Consider the following 17466-nt stretch of genomic DNA (forward strand, 5'->3'; position numbering starts at 1 on the left):
TTAAAACCATCACAAATGATTATGATATAGAATGTGAGAATAATATACTGTGGAGGTTTTTAATTTTATTGAAACTCTTTTTTTTGTAGAATGTGATTTTTTATTACAAGGGAATGTTCCATATGTAAGTGTTGTTTTTTCTTCTTTCAATTTTTCTTACCTTTTAAATACAGGAATAGAATTGGTCAAATTTTAATATGGATAAAACTGATTGGTTTTTTGTTTGGTTTAAAATACAAACAGCTTGTAAGAAAATTTCTGAAACATTTATTAATTATACATTGTTTACAAATAGACATTTATAACTGTTTTCGCTCAATTTGTTTTAATTTTTTGTGAGTGTATGATTTTTTAAAACTGTTTTTATCAACTAGCATAAGGGTTCCTGTTCACAACTTCCTTAAATTAAAACATTTATAATTATCAATTATTTATAATAATAAGATTTAAGTAGACAAGGAAATATGATGGATACTCTCACACGTATGAATATAAATAATAAATTGTATTTTATAACTATATAATTGTAAATTTAAAGAAGAAAGAAACGTGCAACGTCAAAAATTGTGGAATGTAAATATTATATTTAAACGATAAATCCATAGTGATCTAAAATATCCGAGTCTTTTCTGCGTCCTCAAAAATAGTAGAAAATATAAACAAACTTAGTTTTTAAAACACTTAATTGAATTTTAAACATATCACCAGCCTATTACAAACTAACCTAAACTAAATACTTTAAGGCCTAATTGAATTCGTAATACATAAAAAAATATTGTATGTAAATATCTTGTATAAAATTCAAATTTTTAAACGTCTTAATCTAATCGTAATTATTATAGCTCTTAGTAAAGATGGGATGATATTTATTTAGGGAACTGTGAAAACTATAATCTAAGCCCTTCGAGATATTTACCAGTGAACAATAGTTACTATTAAATCAAAATATGTATTTTTTATTTTTATTTTAACGATAAAAAGTCCAAACATAATATTATGCAAGAAATAACCAGTTCAGTGCAATAAGGTGTATTAATGAATTAATAATTGGTCACTCTTTTGGATGGTTTAAGATACACACATTTTATGAAAGATACTAAAATATGACGTAATATAAAAATTATCAAGATTACAGTGATCTAAATAAGGACTTTGTTTGACATGTATTGTGCATCATGCTTTAAAACTTTATATGCATTTTTTTATTAATCAAAAGGCAGCACAAACGAAACATTGTCAAGTTTTTATTACATACCTACTCGTACATTCAACAAAGTCGTAAAAAAATAAACTTTTTGTGATTTTTTTGGCCGGGACTGCTATAATAATGCCTACCGGCACTTTAAGGGTAAAATATTCAATAAAATTTTATTAAAATCCTATAATATAACATTATTTTAGGCAAAATGTGCATTTTTTATATTTCTGGTATCGTTTTCAAAATATGAAAAAATTAATTTGTCAGTCTGGAATGTCCAAATATTGGTGATATTTAAACTAAGATAAATGTGTAATTTTAAAAATTAATTTTAGTACATCAATATGCATGTTCAATTGTTATATTTAAGAAATTGACAAAATGATTTGTGTAAAATTTAAAAAATAATAATTTTGGCATACTGCTTATGCTATGCTTAAGTTATCACAAATTTTTCTGTAATTGTAATTCAATAATAATAAGACTTAAGAAGTATAAATGATGATTTATCTATCGCTCACTCCTTTCAAGAACGTCATAAATCAAAAGTCGTCAATTTTCAGTTGTGCATGTTTTCGGAATGCCCAAAAAATGTACTACATATATCCCAGCAAAAGAGGCATACTTTTAACTTAATATTTACCCGCTACAGGGCAGAAAGTGTTGTTTTTGCATTTTGAAGAAAAGGTATTGTTTAATTATTTTTTTAAATATACTAAATATTTTTCAAATGGAGAAAAAACCTCCCGGTTTCACCTAAAAGGATCTGTTGCACAGTAAAAAGTTCAATAAGTGACTTGATATTTATTTTTAATACATTGTATTATATTTTTAAACTTTAAAAACGCTCTCCTGAAAAACCAAGTTTTTTGATTTATGACGTTCTTGAAAGGAGTGAACGATATATGAAAAACTATTAGCATTTAAAATGTTACACTAAATTGATTTTGGATAAATTTTATAAGCACAGCTACCCAATTTATCTTTAAATTCACTCTCTTATAACTAAGAGTACTTTCTTTTGCATTTTAGTTAGTTAAATATTTTATTACAGATATTAAAAAATCATTTATTCAAAAAAGCTTTGTCAATTATTTACCCAAGCATTTAGTATAATTTTTTTCTTGATTTTGTATTTGGATACATTTTTGTTTATTTCCTTTAAAGCATACATTGTTTTTTACTAAATTGAATTATGATTGTGTTTCTGCCAGCACACTTTATAAAAGGCCTAATTTAAAATTCATAATTCAGTTGTAACTGTTTAAACATCAAAAATTCTCACAATCTTAGCGTTTAATTTTAAAGATCAATTAAAAAAAATAGATAATACATACTAGGTTTTTTTACACATAGATCTGAAAACATTGAATATTATAATTATAATTGTATCTTAGATTAAAATATAATTTATGAGATGGTAGATGGACTTAAACCACAACATATACCCAAAAATATATTTATCTTATTAAATTTCAATAAAAATCACAAAAGTTTTATTTGAAAATCTTAAAAGTAGAATGTGTGAGTCGTATAAAACAGTGCTCCGCAACCTTTTCTCACCTGCGACACACCAAAATTCTACCTAGAATTCCGCGGCACACCTAAAGTTGAAATATATAGACCATCGAATATTTATTTATTGATTTGGCTTTTAATTTGTAGTACTCTATTTTAATTTATGCATTAATTGTTAAATTAAACACCGATTTTTTTAGTCAACTTGTTTTTTATTGTTAAAAACACAAAAAAAATTTATATTGTGACAATTGTTTCGCCTCGCATTTGATTGAAAATGCCATAACTAAGCGAAACAATTGTCATAATATTAATTTTTATGTGTTTTTTCACAATAAAATACTAGTAGACTTAAAAATCTGTTTGATTTAACAATTAATACATAAAATACGTTGAAAAATTATGTATTTATAATTACATTATAATTTTGAAATAAAAGACAATGTTATGAAAAATAATTTGTCATTGTGTTATTAATGACCAATTATTTTTGTATTTAATTACATAATGTTAAATAAAAAATGTCAATTACATTGAATTTGGCCGCGGCACACCTGAATCCTGCTCACGGCACACCATTGTGCCACGGCACACCGGTTGCGGAGCACTGGTATAAAAGATAGCAATTTGCTACTTCTCAAAAATAACATTTTAACAATGATTTATTCAAGTTGAAGTAATATCTAAACAAACATTTGTCCAAATTCGTTTCAAAATTAAAAACCGCTATCTGAAAATTTACCCAATCAACAGCTGCCAATTTGCCACTGACAATAACTATTTATGTACTCAAAATAAACCGTAACAAAAATGACTTAAGCTTCATTTAAGTGAAAATAATGAATTTGATTTTGTTTTTGTATGACTCAAATTATGTAACAGAATAAAACCTTAATTACAAATGAGTAAACATTACAATGAGAATGAGAACAAAGAAATTGACAGGTATTTATATTTTTAAATCACGCACAAAATATATCATTTTTCACATTTTATAATTAATAATACAGTAATACAAATTAGAAAATAAACTCGGTGATTATTATTTTCAGAATACAATTTATATTTTAAGGATAAAATGTTGAATGATTGCTATTATAGTAGACATCATTTCAACAAGTCAGATCAAAGTCATTTTGGTTAAATTCTGACGAATATGACGTATATCCGGAAACAATATAACGTAAAGATCTTTGGAGCCTGATCAGACGCTAATAACATTCTTTCAGGTTTTGTCCCATGTGTCAAAAGCACTCCTTGCCATCATTCTAGATCACATTCAGTGGCGTGCATAGATTTTTTAATCAGAGTAGGCAGTAGGGTTGGGTAAGGATAAGGCACAGTAGGCACAGGTCGTGTTTCTGTATCGAATGGAAGTAATCCAGGGTAGGCACTGCTTTTCTGCCTATATAGAATGCACGCCTCTGATCACATTTGACTGTCTATCATAACTGATGTGCGATGATCTCACCTCTTATTATGGATGATGAAATGCAATTTGAAACATTGGCAAAAAGCGCTGACGACATACGGCATGATAATCCAAAAGAACACAAAAAAATTAGATTTATATAAAACTCATGACTTTTAAAATAGAAAATTAATATTGTTGGCTTTTTCAATCTCTCCATATGGGTAGACAACACATATTCGGGTTAATATGTGTAATAGAATCTTCTCACAAAGGAACGACATTTTGATATTCAAAGCACAATTTTTAGGAATTTGATTATGTTAATGCATAAAATAAAGGGTTTCTTTTATAATTTTGCAAAGGTTTAATTTTGTCGTAAAAGGGAAATGTCATTTCAACAACATCTTAACTATTCATATTTCAATCCGTTTTAGAAAATTTGTAAATACATGTGGTTAATAATGTAATTTTTCAATAATAAATATGTGTGAAACAATCCTATTGGGATATATGTATGCACATACGTATGTACAATGCATAATATATATATATTTTTAAATATGTTGGTAATTCAATATAAGTAAAATAATCCTGTTGTCCTTAAAATGATTCAAATGAAAAATATCTCACCTATATTATTGGATATCTGACATGTTACATAGAAATAATGTAAATTTACCATTTCACAATATGATTTGTCTGCAGTTGCGTAGTTGTTGGATCTGTCATACGCGTGTAACAGCATGTCTTGTGTAGTTTGTGAGGGGCGGACAGTGGGTGGTGGGTGGTGGGTGCCGGGTGGTGAATCAACGCCGGTACGGGTGGAAAGAGGCTACTTGAGCAGTTGGATTGACTTGGTATCTCTTGGCAGTTCGCTGATATGAGCCATCTCCAGACCCTCCATTGAACTCATCATCCCCAGCATCGGATTCTGAAAATCAAAGGCATCTTCTCATTTAAATATTAAATGAATATAATTTTGGGCACTACATAAATATTAAATTAACTCTCTAATATAAGTAAAATATTCCTTTAGTTTTTTTTATTTAAAAACAAATTTATGACAAAAACCAATTTCTAACTCTTGATCAGCATCCCCAAATTAACACATTGTTATCGGGTGTTTTTTTTTATCAACCCTGACCCTAATTATACTCAGTCTGCCACATGACTCTCAGTAACCTAATCACAAGTAACCGTATGTAAACCCAATTCCAATATGTACAATGTTTTTTTTGGCCTTTTGTGCTGTATCAAAAGTAAGCAAATGGAACGCTTATAAGCGTCTCTCGCTCTCTAAAAACAGTAAGGAAATTTTTTTTTTTAAATTAATATAAATAAAAAGTGTCTTTGAAAACAGTTCTTATTGGTTCAGACATTTTTTTGGAAAAAAAAATTGCTACACCTTTGAAAAATTATTCAGCTAGTGTTAATAAAATAAAGCGCAATATCTTGTTGGTACTATATAGGTTGATTTACAATTATGAAAATGCTACTCAAAATAATATCAAATTGCTTTAAAAACCTATATTTTATGTTAAAATCAAGGTTGAATCATACATAGTGCCAACACAGACTCAACACAAGTAATAATTTAATCACTTGAGATAAAATAATGACCTGGTCCATTTTACATAAACCACAAATATGTAATGATGTAGATATAGTTTATGTGAAATGAACTATTCGGAATATTTTCCTTACTTTTCAGGATGATAGGCCATCAACTCTGTATTTAATCAACAATAACAAAATGTAATTTATATTTGAAGCACTAACTTCGTGATTTTCCATTTTATAATTAAAATGTAAATTAGTTTTAAAATCACTATAAATATTTTATTATAACTTAATTATAATGTCTATCGGTTTCGAAGCTAACCGCTTCTTTATCAAGACTGTATTAATCAGTTATAAAGTTATATAACAAGTTATAATAAAATATTTACAGTAATTTTATAACAAAGTTACATTTTATTTATAAAAATAAAATGATTAGCTTGTGATATTTTTACTGCATTGGGCAGTTTAATCTAGTTTTCTGCCGTTTATACTAAATATATTACTCAACGGAAATCAACATCAATACAGCTAGAAGAGATAATCCCAGCTGCACAAATAATGAAAGTACAGTGGAACCTCTCATAAAGAGCATAAGTCGTTTCAGAATATTACTCATAAAGTGAAACATTTTTTTGTTTTGACTGACGCAGAAGTCCCGGCTCAAAGGTGAATGTTGTGAAAAAGGGACTTGCTCTTTTTCTGTAACTCATGCGAAATTTTGCTCGTTATGAGAGAAATTTTTTCACATTTTTTGCTTGCTATGCGAATTACTCGTTATGAGAGGTTCCACTGTATATTATATTTTGATTGCAGAATATATATCATACATTTTTTTATAACAACCAATGGTTTTCCTCAAAAATGAAGTCATGAAACCAAATAAGAGTATTTAACTATATAGGGTCGGCTAAAATTGTAATAAGAGACAAAAGTTTGGTTAGCAAAATCTTATTTTCATGAAGTTATAGATAGCTCCGGGCACTACTAATAAAACAAGTAAAAGTTATTTAAAAAAAAAAAAAAAAAAAAAACACCTTGTGCTGTTGAAAAAAATCGTACTAATGCATTATAATTACTGGTAATCCGAGTCGTTGAATACCTGGAATTTAAGCCTTTCCGGTCCCACAAAATAAAAATAAAAAAACTAGGTAGACAGTTACATTCCAACTGGAATCCTTTGTCCTCTGCTCCACATACTGTTGTATGGATACGAGTGACAAAAATGTAAGCTTGGAATTTAAATAAATAAATATCCTAATGATGAAAAAAATTTCGAATAACATCCAACATGGGAACTAAGAGGAAAAAAATCGATGTCGAATGAGATTCGACATTGGACCAGGAGGGGTTGATCCTTTATTTTTTCATGAATTTCAATAATACTTCAAATTGTCTAGTATTTTTTTCTTCATAATAAATAAATGAAAAAGGCATAAATTATTTATTACAGTTATCGGTAAGCATCAAACTCTAGTTGGAATTTGGTAATCAGGTCAATTAATTATACAATGTAGACATGGAACTTTACGAGAATGAACTGCAAATTTTGGAAAAAAAAAACTATGAAGCAAAGCACAAAAGATCAGTTGCCTGCTGTATAGAGATCTGCCAAATAGAATATCCTTGTCTTGCTAGACAAGTCCTAAGGATTTTATGAAGCCATCCACTCAACACTGACATAACTTACTGCGTTTTTTTATTTATATTTTTTTAATCAGAATTCCATAATCTATCAATTATTATTAATAATCAAAATTTTAAACTTTTTTAAACTTTCAAACTTTTGCTGACTAGATCAACCCTTCCAATTATTGAGATTTTTCTAACATAAAAATGCATTATGCTTTGAAAATAGAGATGTGTTAATAAAATAGGTTTCAATAATATTCACAAATTATGGAAAAAATTGAGAATGGTTGCTCTTACAAGCAAAAATCAGTTATGTGTTCTCCCAGTATTGGCGATAATATATCCCCATATATATGGCCCCAATCGAAAATAAAATGTTCATAAGTAAAGAATTTTCAACTAAATAGTCTAAGGAAATAGGTACCATAGAACGGGGCTACTTGAACTTTCATGTGTTACTTGAGCCCAGTACAACAAAAAAAAATTAGATCTGTATTTGGTCTACAATAATAAATGTATCGACATGATTCATTGTTTCCGACAGATGACACTTATTGTCATGATACATTGTAGACCAAATATAGATTCAAATCTCTTTTTTGTACTAGGCTCAAGTAACACATCAAAGTTCAAGTAGCCCCATTCTACGGCAAGTCAATATGTTTTAGTGTGCACTTTCATAGATGACTCTGTATGAAAAGTCACTGGCTTTGGATATTTGATTCGGAATCGAAGGCCAAGACAGACCTTAAATTATTGTAGAAAATTTCAAACAAAATTTGAATGTCAATCAAAACGACTATTGGTATATAATATTTGATAATACATTTTCTTTCATTTTCAATGACGAATCTCTTGCGAGTATCATATATGGTATATAGTATATTTGTAAGTGTGGAAACCTAGCTTTATGATAAAAGAAAAGAAAAAAAAGTCTGAGGATGGTTGTTTTTTGAGCATTCATAATTGTCTTCTACGTTTATATTACACAAATAGAATTAAATTAAATTTTCAGAAAGATGGAAAAGGGTTACTGAGGAATGAGAAAAGAAAAATCAAGTTCTGAAACAAGCCCAAATTTACAGACTTACCTAACTTACTTATCTCACAAACCTGTCCAAACATATTTCTAGTTGCCATGTCACTTTAGTACCTCACACGCGTGGTGCCTAGCTATTAACTGAGTAGGAAATTGTTGGGTAATGAGACATTACAATGTAAGCGAGAAGGATCGTTAATTTGAAAATCTTATTGAAAAGTGTATTGAATTCGGATAAATAATTGCTGATTTTATTATATTTAGGGAATAAAATTTCTACATCACAGCAAACAGAATATCTAAACTGATCAGTTAGAAAAAATAAGAAAAGTAGGTTTTCACACAGGGACTTCAGAAAATTCCAACATTCATACAAATTCGGGGCAAATAAAGTCTAAATTTTCCAGAAAATAAAATAACAATATTTTACATTTTAATATTGCAGTGTAAATTGAAAAATTCAATAGTGGACCATCCAGTTTGTCTGTGAGATCCGGTGGGAACGAAATCCTGTTCTAATTCATGTATTCAATGTTAAATCAAACACTGATTTTTTGAGTCTATTAAGTTGTATTTTATTGTTGAAAAAACATGTAAAAAACAATTGTCTGAAAATGGATTTTTGTGTTTTTTCAACAATAAAATACAACTTAGAAGTTTAAAAAAATAAGTGCTTGAAAATGCCATAACTAGGCGAAACAATTGCCACAAAATTTATTTGTATGTATTTTCTCAACAATAAAATACAACTTAATAGCCTCAAAAATCAGTGTTTGAAAATGCCATAACTAGGCGAAACTATTGCCACAAAATTTATTTTTATGTGTTTTCTCAACAATAAAATACAACTTAACCAATACAACTTAGCCATAACTAGGTGAAACAACCGTCACAAAATTTATTTTTATGTGTTTTCTCAACAATAAAATACAACTTAACCAATACAACTTAGCCATAACTAGGTGAAACAACCGTCACAAAATTTATTTTTATGTGTTTTCTCAACAGTAAAATACAACTTAGTAGTCTCAAAAAATCAGTGTTTGAAAATGCCATAACTAGGCGAAACAATTATCACAAAATAGATTTTTGTGTTTTTTCAACAGTAAAATACAACTCAGTAGACTCAAAAAATCAGTGTTTGATTTAATTTAGAATACACACAATTAAAATGGAGTTCTACAAATTCCTATTCCATTACGGGTCTTGCGCTGACATTGCACCAACACAATGACAACTAAACTTCCTGTACTTACAGAAATAGAAGTTTTCCACCACTGGAAATCAAAGACAAGCTAGATGACCCTCCGATTGTATTTGCAAATTAAATAGCCTAGCGTGAAATTAGCATGCTTCGTAACTCAAAATGCAAGCTACAAGAAGATGGAACAAAAACCGGCAAAATTAAGAAGAAATGGAAATGTGAAAATTTCACATTGTACCATCATTATCTTTTGGCTTAAAATGGTGAAATTCCAACGCAATAAACTTACAAACTATACCAATAATTCAAGGGATAGATTTACAAGGTTTCTGATCACCCAAAAGTAGTCGCTCCAGTGATTTAATGTTTTGCTTATATTTTCCATTAAAGGGAGAGTTTGAGAGCTCACCCAATGCAATCAATTATCAGCCTGTTCAAAAACTGTAAAACTGAGTCTAATTTGGAGCCTGCGGATAAGGAATCTCAAAGCGCATATTGAGTAGCTGTCAATGCTCAGATGAGATACCGTTTTTAGCAAACATACTGCTACTACTACCATCACGCCGTTTCTCAGCAGAGGTAAGCAGAGAGGATGGAATGCGACACTCTTCTGTCCTGACATACACTCCTAGCTTCCTTCACATCTATAAATCTAGTCATATATGCCCTCCGATTACGCAGACTTTTGACATCACCAGATTTTAGGTTCTAATTGATCTGATTGTGTCCAGTCTTTTTCGGCCGTCTTAGTATTGTTCTCCCGCTCGCATTTGCCATAAATACTTTCATAGTCATTCTCTCGCTATCCATTCGCTCCAAATGTCCATACCACCTTAAAGAACTCTTCTCAATCTTTTTAATTATCCCTAGTTCAGCCTTACATTCCTTTCTAATATCTTCGTTTTTTAATTCTGTCATACATGATTTTCCACATATTCGTCTGAGGGCGAATACGTGCAACATTTCAACGGCATTAACAAACAATGTGTCAGCATATTGGTGCACGTCCCGAAGAGGTGTCACTTCAATCGGCCAATCAAGAAACGACGGACCGATAGAATATTGTTCTCGTTTCGGATGTTGAAATATATTTTTTGTCCATTTGGAAGGGTGCAATCGGTATGTGGCGATATCCATGGAGCGGGTGATTTCCTGACATACTCACTTCTCACGCACGCCGCGAGCACGCACGCTGGACCAGAGAGAGCGTCCACCTGTGGAGAGTGGAGTGGGAAGAAAAGCGACGGGAAGCGTGTACGCCCTCCGGAGAGAGGTATACGAGTGAGAGGACGACATGGAGATGAAACAAAGGGTGCAGAATTGAAAGGCTTGTTTCCATTTAAATTTTCCTTTTATCTACTTTGAATATGTCCTTACAAATAGATATATAATCCACATATATTTGCAAGTGGTAATATTAATAATTAAACCAGTAATAAAACCATTATTAAAGAAAGCTTAATAGCTAAAGAGTCTACGGGACAAGTATCTAATATAACGACACAAGGGTCAACTACGAATGTACCCGATGTATACCTATCTCAATGCAGTATCTACTAAATATATATGTATACTTGAAATTAATTAATGTAACATGTGTACAATTATAATTATCAATACTTAAATTTCACACAACTTTAAAATTAATAATTTAAACCGTAATCAACTAATTATTTTAGGTAGGACGACTTTTTCTATCATAATTTAATATAAACATAAAGTTAACTTATACCGAGTCTGTATTTAGATTGGACATTAAGGATATACTTGTATATTTGGTTGCACAATACGCAGACACAGTTCCAAACTAACCAAGGAGGAATGTGAAGTAAGCAAACCTCCCGCAATATACGCATATTACCACACACATGACAATTAGCAATTACCGTAAGTTTAGTGACTCTGTGAACGTGTAAAACTAATATACAAATTAATTACTTTAAATTTTATCAAGTTAACCATAATTACTTTTATAACTTATTGAGTAAATATATCATGTATCCTGTACATCAGTCCAAATTTTTCCTAAAAATCGCGGGTTTGTTATGTACTCTGCATTATTTTACTATTAACAATTAAAAGATAAATAAATAACAACTTGCTCTAATTTTAAATTTACTTTTATATTTATTCGTGTGTCTCTGCGCATATAGAGAGAACATTAATGTATACTCGCCTAATAGCCACTCTGCAATGTGAGTCAGGGAACAAGTCGGCTATTTGTACGTCACATCTCCTCGTATAAACGTTACCGCTACACTACGGCTAACGGTTGTGTCAACAACAGATAATTAGTCAATTACGATAGTTAAATTCATTAATTAACATTTAGATTCTCGGTTAATATATATAGGTGTATATATATAGAAATATATATATTGTAGATATATATATATATATATACCTGGATTATTATTACATTATAAATCGCTACAAACATCTACGTCAACTCATGATTAAGGGATTCCTGGGCCGAAGCGGCAGTTCATGTCCACTATAATATAATGTATCGGTGCAATACGATAAGACTACTCGCTAAGTGCCCCTTAAAGTGGGGGCGTATTATATATATGTATATAAAGCGAAGGGGGAGGGGGAAATATCCACGTGGGACGACGACGACAGGGTATAGGGGCGCGGCACATCTCCCGCTATGAACGTGAGGACATCCAGTAACAATCTTACATATTTTTTCTACCTATGTATTTCAATTAAATCATTGGATAAATTTCTATACAATAAAACCATTTTGCACTCTTTTATATTCGTAAGATAAAATTTTCACTTTATAATTCAACAACTAGCTTTAATTCATTTTAGTTCATTATATTACTTTTGTTTCGCACGATTTCCACTGCTCGCATTATTGTACACAAAATTTGTCTATATAACGGGGGGGAGGTAATTATTTTACAGTCCCTCGTAGGGGAACGAGTGGGGATATGGCTAATACCAGAAGGCGTGCGCATGCATTAAAATAATCTTTTAAAGACTCTAAATTAAATTAAAATATCTTGGCTAAAATAATATTAACAGAAAATTATCAACAAAGTATTAAACTCAAAATAAAGTCAGTCCCTAGCACTTAGAGATCCTAATAATAGCGGTTATAAAATTTGGGTAGTAAAAATAAATTGTCTATATATATATTTAAGTAATTAGATATACAGATTCCATAGAATACACAGTTATGCAATATCACAAGAAAGTAAAGAAATAAACTATATTAGAAGGTACGGAGAGAAGAGAGGAGACGCGCGGGCCCGGAAGGCAGCCGTAGTTTTACTTAAAGTACTCGTAGCTCCTTAACCTAACTGTAAGTGTAACAACATAATTACCTAGCTCATATGAACCGAGGAACGTTCTGTCCGTACTCGCCGACCCTAGTATAGTAATACACAATAGTATAACCGTAGCTTAACCAAGCAAGCAATGTACAAAATATCAAACACTTAACTGCCAATATGTATAAGTAGGTAAGGAAGAACTATTTAACCCATTAATATAATATATTATTTCTACGCACCCGGCGCCTCTCTCTCCCTCGCTTACTTTTTTATACATTTTCCTAATTTCCTCGTGTTAAGATAGTAACCTTCTCTCTCGCTCCAATGTAGATAATGTTAAGTATAAGGTATCGTACTTTTACGCTATTTTTAAACATATTTTTCACTATCATTATGCTTACGCGACTTGAGCTTTTGAGGCTTAAAATTAGTTAACTTATGTTCGTCTGTCAGATTCGTACAAATAAAGGGGGAAAACAACCAAACGCAATCCGCAATGATAAACACACCTAGTGAATTTACAATTTAAGCGTAACGTTAATCCTAATCAGTTCTAGTCTAGGGATATATAGTGTCTAGGGAGATGTGCGTGGCGTCGTCGCGGGGTCGGCGGCTAGCGGGAGGAGGGGGGGCGCAGGAGGAGGGGGGGCGGGGTTCACTTGGCGCGGTGGTGGGGCGGTCACGACGCGGGCCACTCCTTGGTGAAGTCGAAGTGCTTCTGCGGCTGCAGCTGACCTGGCTGGGTGGAGGGCGCGTGCGAGGGGTGCGCCACGCCCGCCGAGTAGCCGCCCTCGCCGCCCGAGCCGTACGCCGAGCGCGGGGGCACGCCGCCGTACGAGGAGCCCTGCGGAACACCCTTCACTGTACTCACTTCTCCATACTCACTACACACCCATTCCCAATCCCCATTCCCTCTCCCCGACTCCACTCACTCCACTACTCAAACTGATCACTCTAAAGGGAAGGGAAATGTCTCATTACAAAAACGTTTACAGTAAACCCCCCTGTAACGTTGAAATAGGTACCGCGTTATCCGAGTGAACTTTAAATGTGGGGACTGACCTCCACATTTCGTCGTAAGGTAGCATTCACGGCGAGCATCCGACGCTGTACTGACTATACGAATGCTCGCATCGTAATGTGTTACGTCAGTCCCCACCTTAATATGTGGTTAATGTTTTTAATTGAATTTTTACATTTTAATCCAGCGGAATAGACTGAAATGAGTCAATTAAAATATAATTTAAAAACATTAGCCCATATATAAAGTTCCCTCCGATAACGCGGTACCTATCTCAACGTTATAGGGGGGTTTACTGTATTAAGCAAATTTTAAAAAACAATGCTTTCAAAAAATCCCTAACATGAGTTTATCAGTAATTTAAATCAATTTAAAAGATCTATGATTATTTCATTTTAAATAACTTAGATTAATTTTCATAAAAATTTCAAACAAAATATTTATTCAAATTCAAATTATCAAAAGTTTAAAAAAATATTTTAAGGCAAACTGGATAGGTAATTGTTTGAACTAAGGAGCTATTACTGCAGGAGTGAAGCAGTTTCAAGATAATTACTTTGAATATTACTGTTTACTATGATGTTGTTTAAAAGTGTAGAAATTTGTTTGAAAACTTTTCAATTAATTTTGTACAATTAATGACACTTAATTAGCTATTTGAAAACTATTATAACAATAATTGCATACTGAATTCAATGCAGAAAATAGCACATTACGTAAGGGAAGACCCAATACAATACATTAATTAAACAGTTTATTACTGTGGTCTCAATTTACCATTTTTATATAACCTAATTATTTCAACCAACTCAGATGCTTAATCAAGGTAGACAAGAAGTTCTCAAAACAAATTTCAACAGTCTTAAACTTAACAATCAAATTTAATTTTTGTTTTCAAATGTCCAAATTACCTGATCTTGTTGCTGGTACTGCGCCGGCGGATACTGCTGGTAGGCGCCGTAGTCCTGGCCGGGCTTGCCCGCCCCCCCGACGCCCCCTACCCCTCCTGCGCCCCCGCCCAGAGAGCCCGGAGCCCCGGAGCCGCCTCCGCCGCTGCCTCCCCGGCCGTACATCTCACCTGCAATACATCCGGCACACATCAATAATGACGAACAATTCAAATAATTATATGTATATCTATGTTTTTTCAACAATTATTTGCTTCGAACCCCGTTTCAACACAAATAGAGTGCCTTAAAAAGAACTTAAGCTTATACTATATCTCCTATAGACGAGAGTTGCAAACAAGTTGCAAAATATGGCTAGTTTTAATAGGTGCTAGTACTTAACATTAATTATAATTATTGTATATCAACCAATTCCCGGAAATACATATTAAATGTCAATAAATCTCCTCTAAATAAATATACTCACAATCCCGAAGAAATCAGATCCTTTGCAGTGATCCGAGGATCATCATGTGTATATTTATTTGGAGTAGATTTACTAATACTCAACGATCATTATCTAAGTGACCTTTACAGTGCTAGCCGGGAAAAGACCAGTTTATCGTGAAGTAAAGTAATCCTGAAGAAAATGATAATTGAAAAAGCCGGTTGAAATGGGGTTCCAGATAAACACAAAACCAGCCAAACAATGACAAAGTTATTCATTTTGTCCCAGAAAGCATACTTTTAAGATATATCACATGAAAACAATAATTGATGAAATACGTACATTAGATGCTGGTTATTGTGTTCATCGGTCAATAAAATCTGTCACTTAATCACTAATGGCAAAATTTTAGTTTATCCGCATTACGCGATTTTCTTTTCTTATGGTCGTTGGGAAAAACGAGCAAATTTAGCGATCTTGCAGAAAGGGAATTGGAAACATTCCATTAGAAGGGGAATCACGTGTAGAATTTTTAAACTTTTTACATATTTCTCGAGAATGCCACGAGCGAAACATCCATGTTCATAAACACGCAACATTTATAAACCACAACACGGAACGTCTTCAACGACATACATTTATATACTGCCTGATGTGGAATAAAAACTCAATTGGACAAACATGTAAAATAATAAATATAAAACAAAATCATACAATGTTCCTAACCTTCAAAACAGGAGAAATATTATATTTTTTGTCAGAAATTAAAGTAAATCTTTTTCCTGAATGATCTCACCATACAAAACTGATTAATGTATACCAAATTAGCTCCAACCTACTACGAATACCAAATCAATCATGGTATGAATATGGTAAGTGAACATTTAAAAGGCAACAATAACATTTACATGTTTTGATCTTATCACATCTAATCTCCGCTACAAATCATGAAAATACAGGTCAATTTCCAACCATTTTGTAATGACAATGTGCAAAACAAATAGAAGGAAAAAATACTTGAATTTTATAAAATAGAGAATGACCCTCAAAAAGGCACAAATATTTCCATTATGATAAAAATAATTTATCAAAATACTGAGCTAAATTTTGATATCAGGACAGGTGTGACCTAGCGAGCTTGCACGAGTGTATTTTATATGACAGCAAAACCTTATACATAATACAATGTTCCTCGAGCGACGCTGGCTTTTATACTGGATAGAAAATAATTATGGTACACCATACAAATCTCTATGGCAACAGTCATGTCAAGGTAAATAAAAATAAAGAAATTTTAACAGAACAGAGTAAAAAAAAAAAAGGTTCGTTGATTCGAAATTCAAGGAACCAAATAAAGAAAAATATTTCAAAGTTGCTAATTCCAAAAAACATAATACATATAAAAACTGATGCACAGCGACGTTTTCAAAGTTACTTTTTATTAGCAAAAGCTGGGATATTTCAGTGGCACTTTATAATTTTTTAAAAAAATTAAACAATTTATTGCTCTCTTTGAATTTAGAATTGATTTTTTCAAATTATCATAAGTTTTGTACCAAATATTGTCTAGGAACCACAATTTACGTATATTTTTTTGAATTGAGAGAAAATTTAAATTCTGGTGTTTCAAATTAATGAGGTTTTACTGTACCAATATAATTTTCCCGATTGTTCTTTACTAATCATTTAACATGATTGTAAGATATTTAATTTGGGCCAAAATCTATATAGTAAACTTTATCTCTTTTTCATACTCAATTAATACCTTATTATAGTAATGATGACCGTCGGCAGCACAACTAATATAAATAAAATACATATCGCTCACTCCTTTCAATAACGTCATATATCAAAAAACTTGATTTTTCAGATCATTTTTAAAGTATAAAAATAAAGTGAAATGTTTTTAAAATAAACATCAAGCCACTTATTGAACTTTTTACTGTGCAACAGATCTTTTAGGTAAGACCTGATTGTTTTTTCCCATTCGAAAAAAAATTATTAAACAAAACCTTTTCTTCAAAATGCAAAAACAACACTTTCTGCCCTGTAGCGGGCAAATATTAAGTTAAATATATGCCGCTTTCGCTGGGATATAGTACATTTTCTGGGCATTGCACAACTGAAAATTGGCGATTTTTGATATATGACGTTGTTGAAAGGAGTAAGCGATATGTCCAAAAATAGTTTAACTATTAATATGAGTCATCAATATATATCTGTTCACAAAATCTTGCTAGCTAATGTAAAAAAAGGGC

At 31.5% G+C, this 17466-nt stretch overlaps 1 protein-coding gene across 2 annotated transcripts in view; it reads right to left on the reverse strand.

The window, feature by feature from the left end:
* Positions 1 to 395: 395 nt before the first annotated feature.
* The window catches only part of Hrb27C (Heterogeneous nuclear ribonucleoprotein at 27C), a 31357-nt gene continuing 14286 nt past the window's right edge, over positions 396 to 17466 (reverse strand). The window contains exons 7-8 of one of the 2 annotated variants that reach the window (XM_088262945.1): positions 14785 to 14951; positions 10895 to 13696 (exon numbers count right to left, since the gene is read on the reverse strand). In XM_088262945.1, coding sequence (XP_088119071.1) covers positions 13532 to 13696; positions 14785 to 14951 — 332 coding nt within the window. In that variant the 3' untranslated portion in view covers positions 10895 to 13531. Of the gene's footprint in view, positions 5062 to 10894; positions 13697 to 14784; positions 14952 to 17466 lie in introns of those variants that run through there. The other variant, XM_088262946.1, reaches the window with a different exon arrangement.

Source organism: Brachycentrus maculatus, unplaced genomic scaffold (assembly GCF_059751285.1).
Source record: "Brachycentrus maculatus isolate JH-2025_06_01 unplaced genomic scaffold, ASM5975128v1 h1tg000194l, whole genome shotgun sequence".
Taxonomy (NCBI): domain Eukaryota; kingdom Metazoa; phylum Arthropoda; class Insecta; order Trichoptera; family Brachycentridae; genus Brachycentrus; species Brachycentrus maculatus.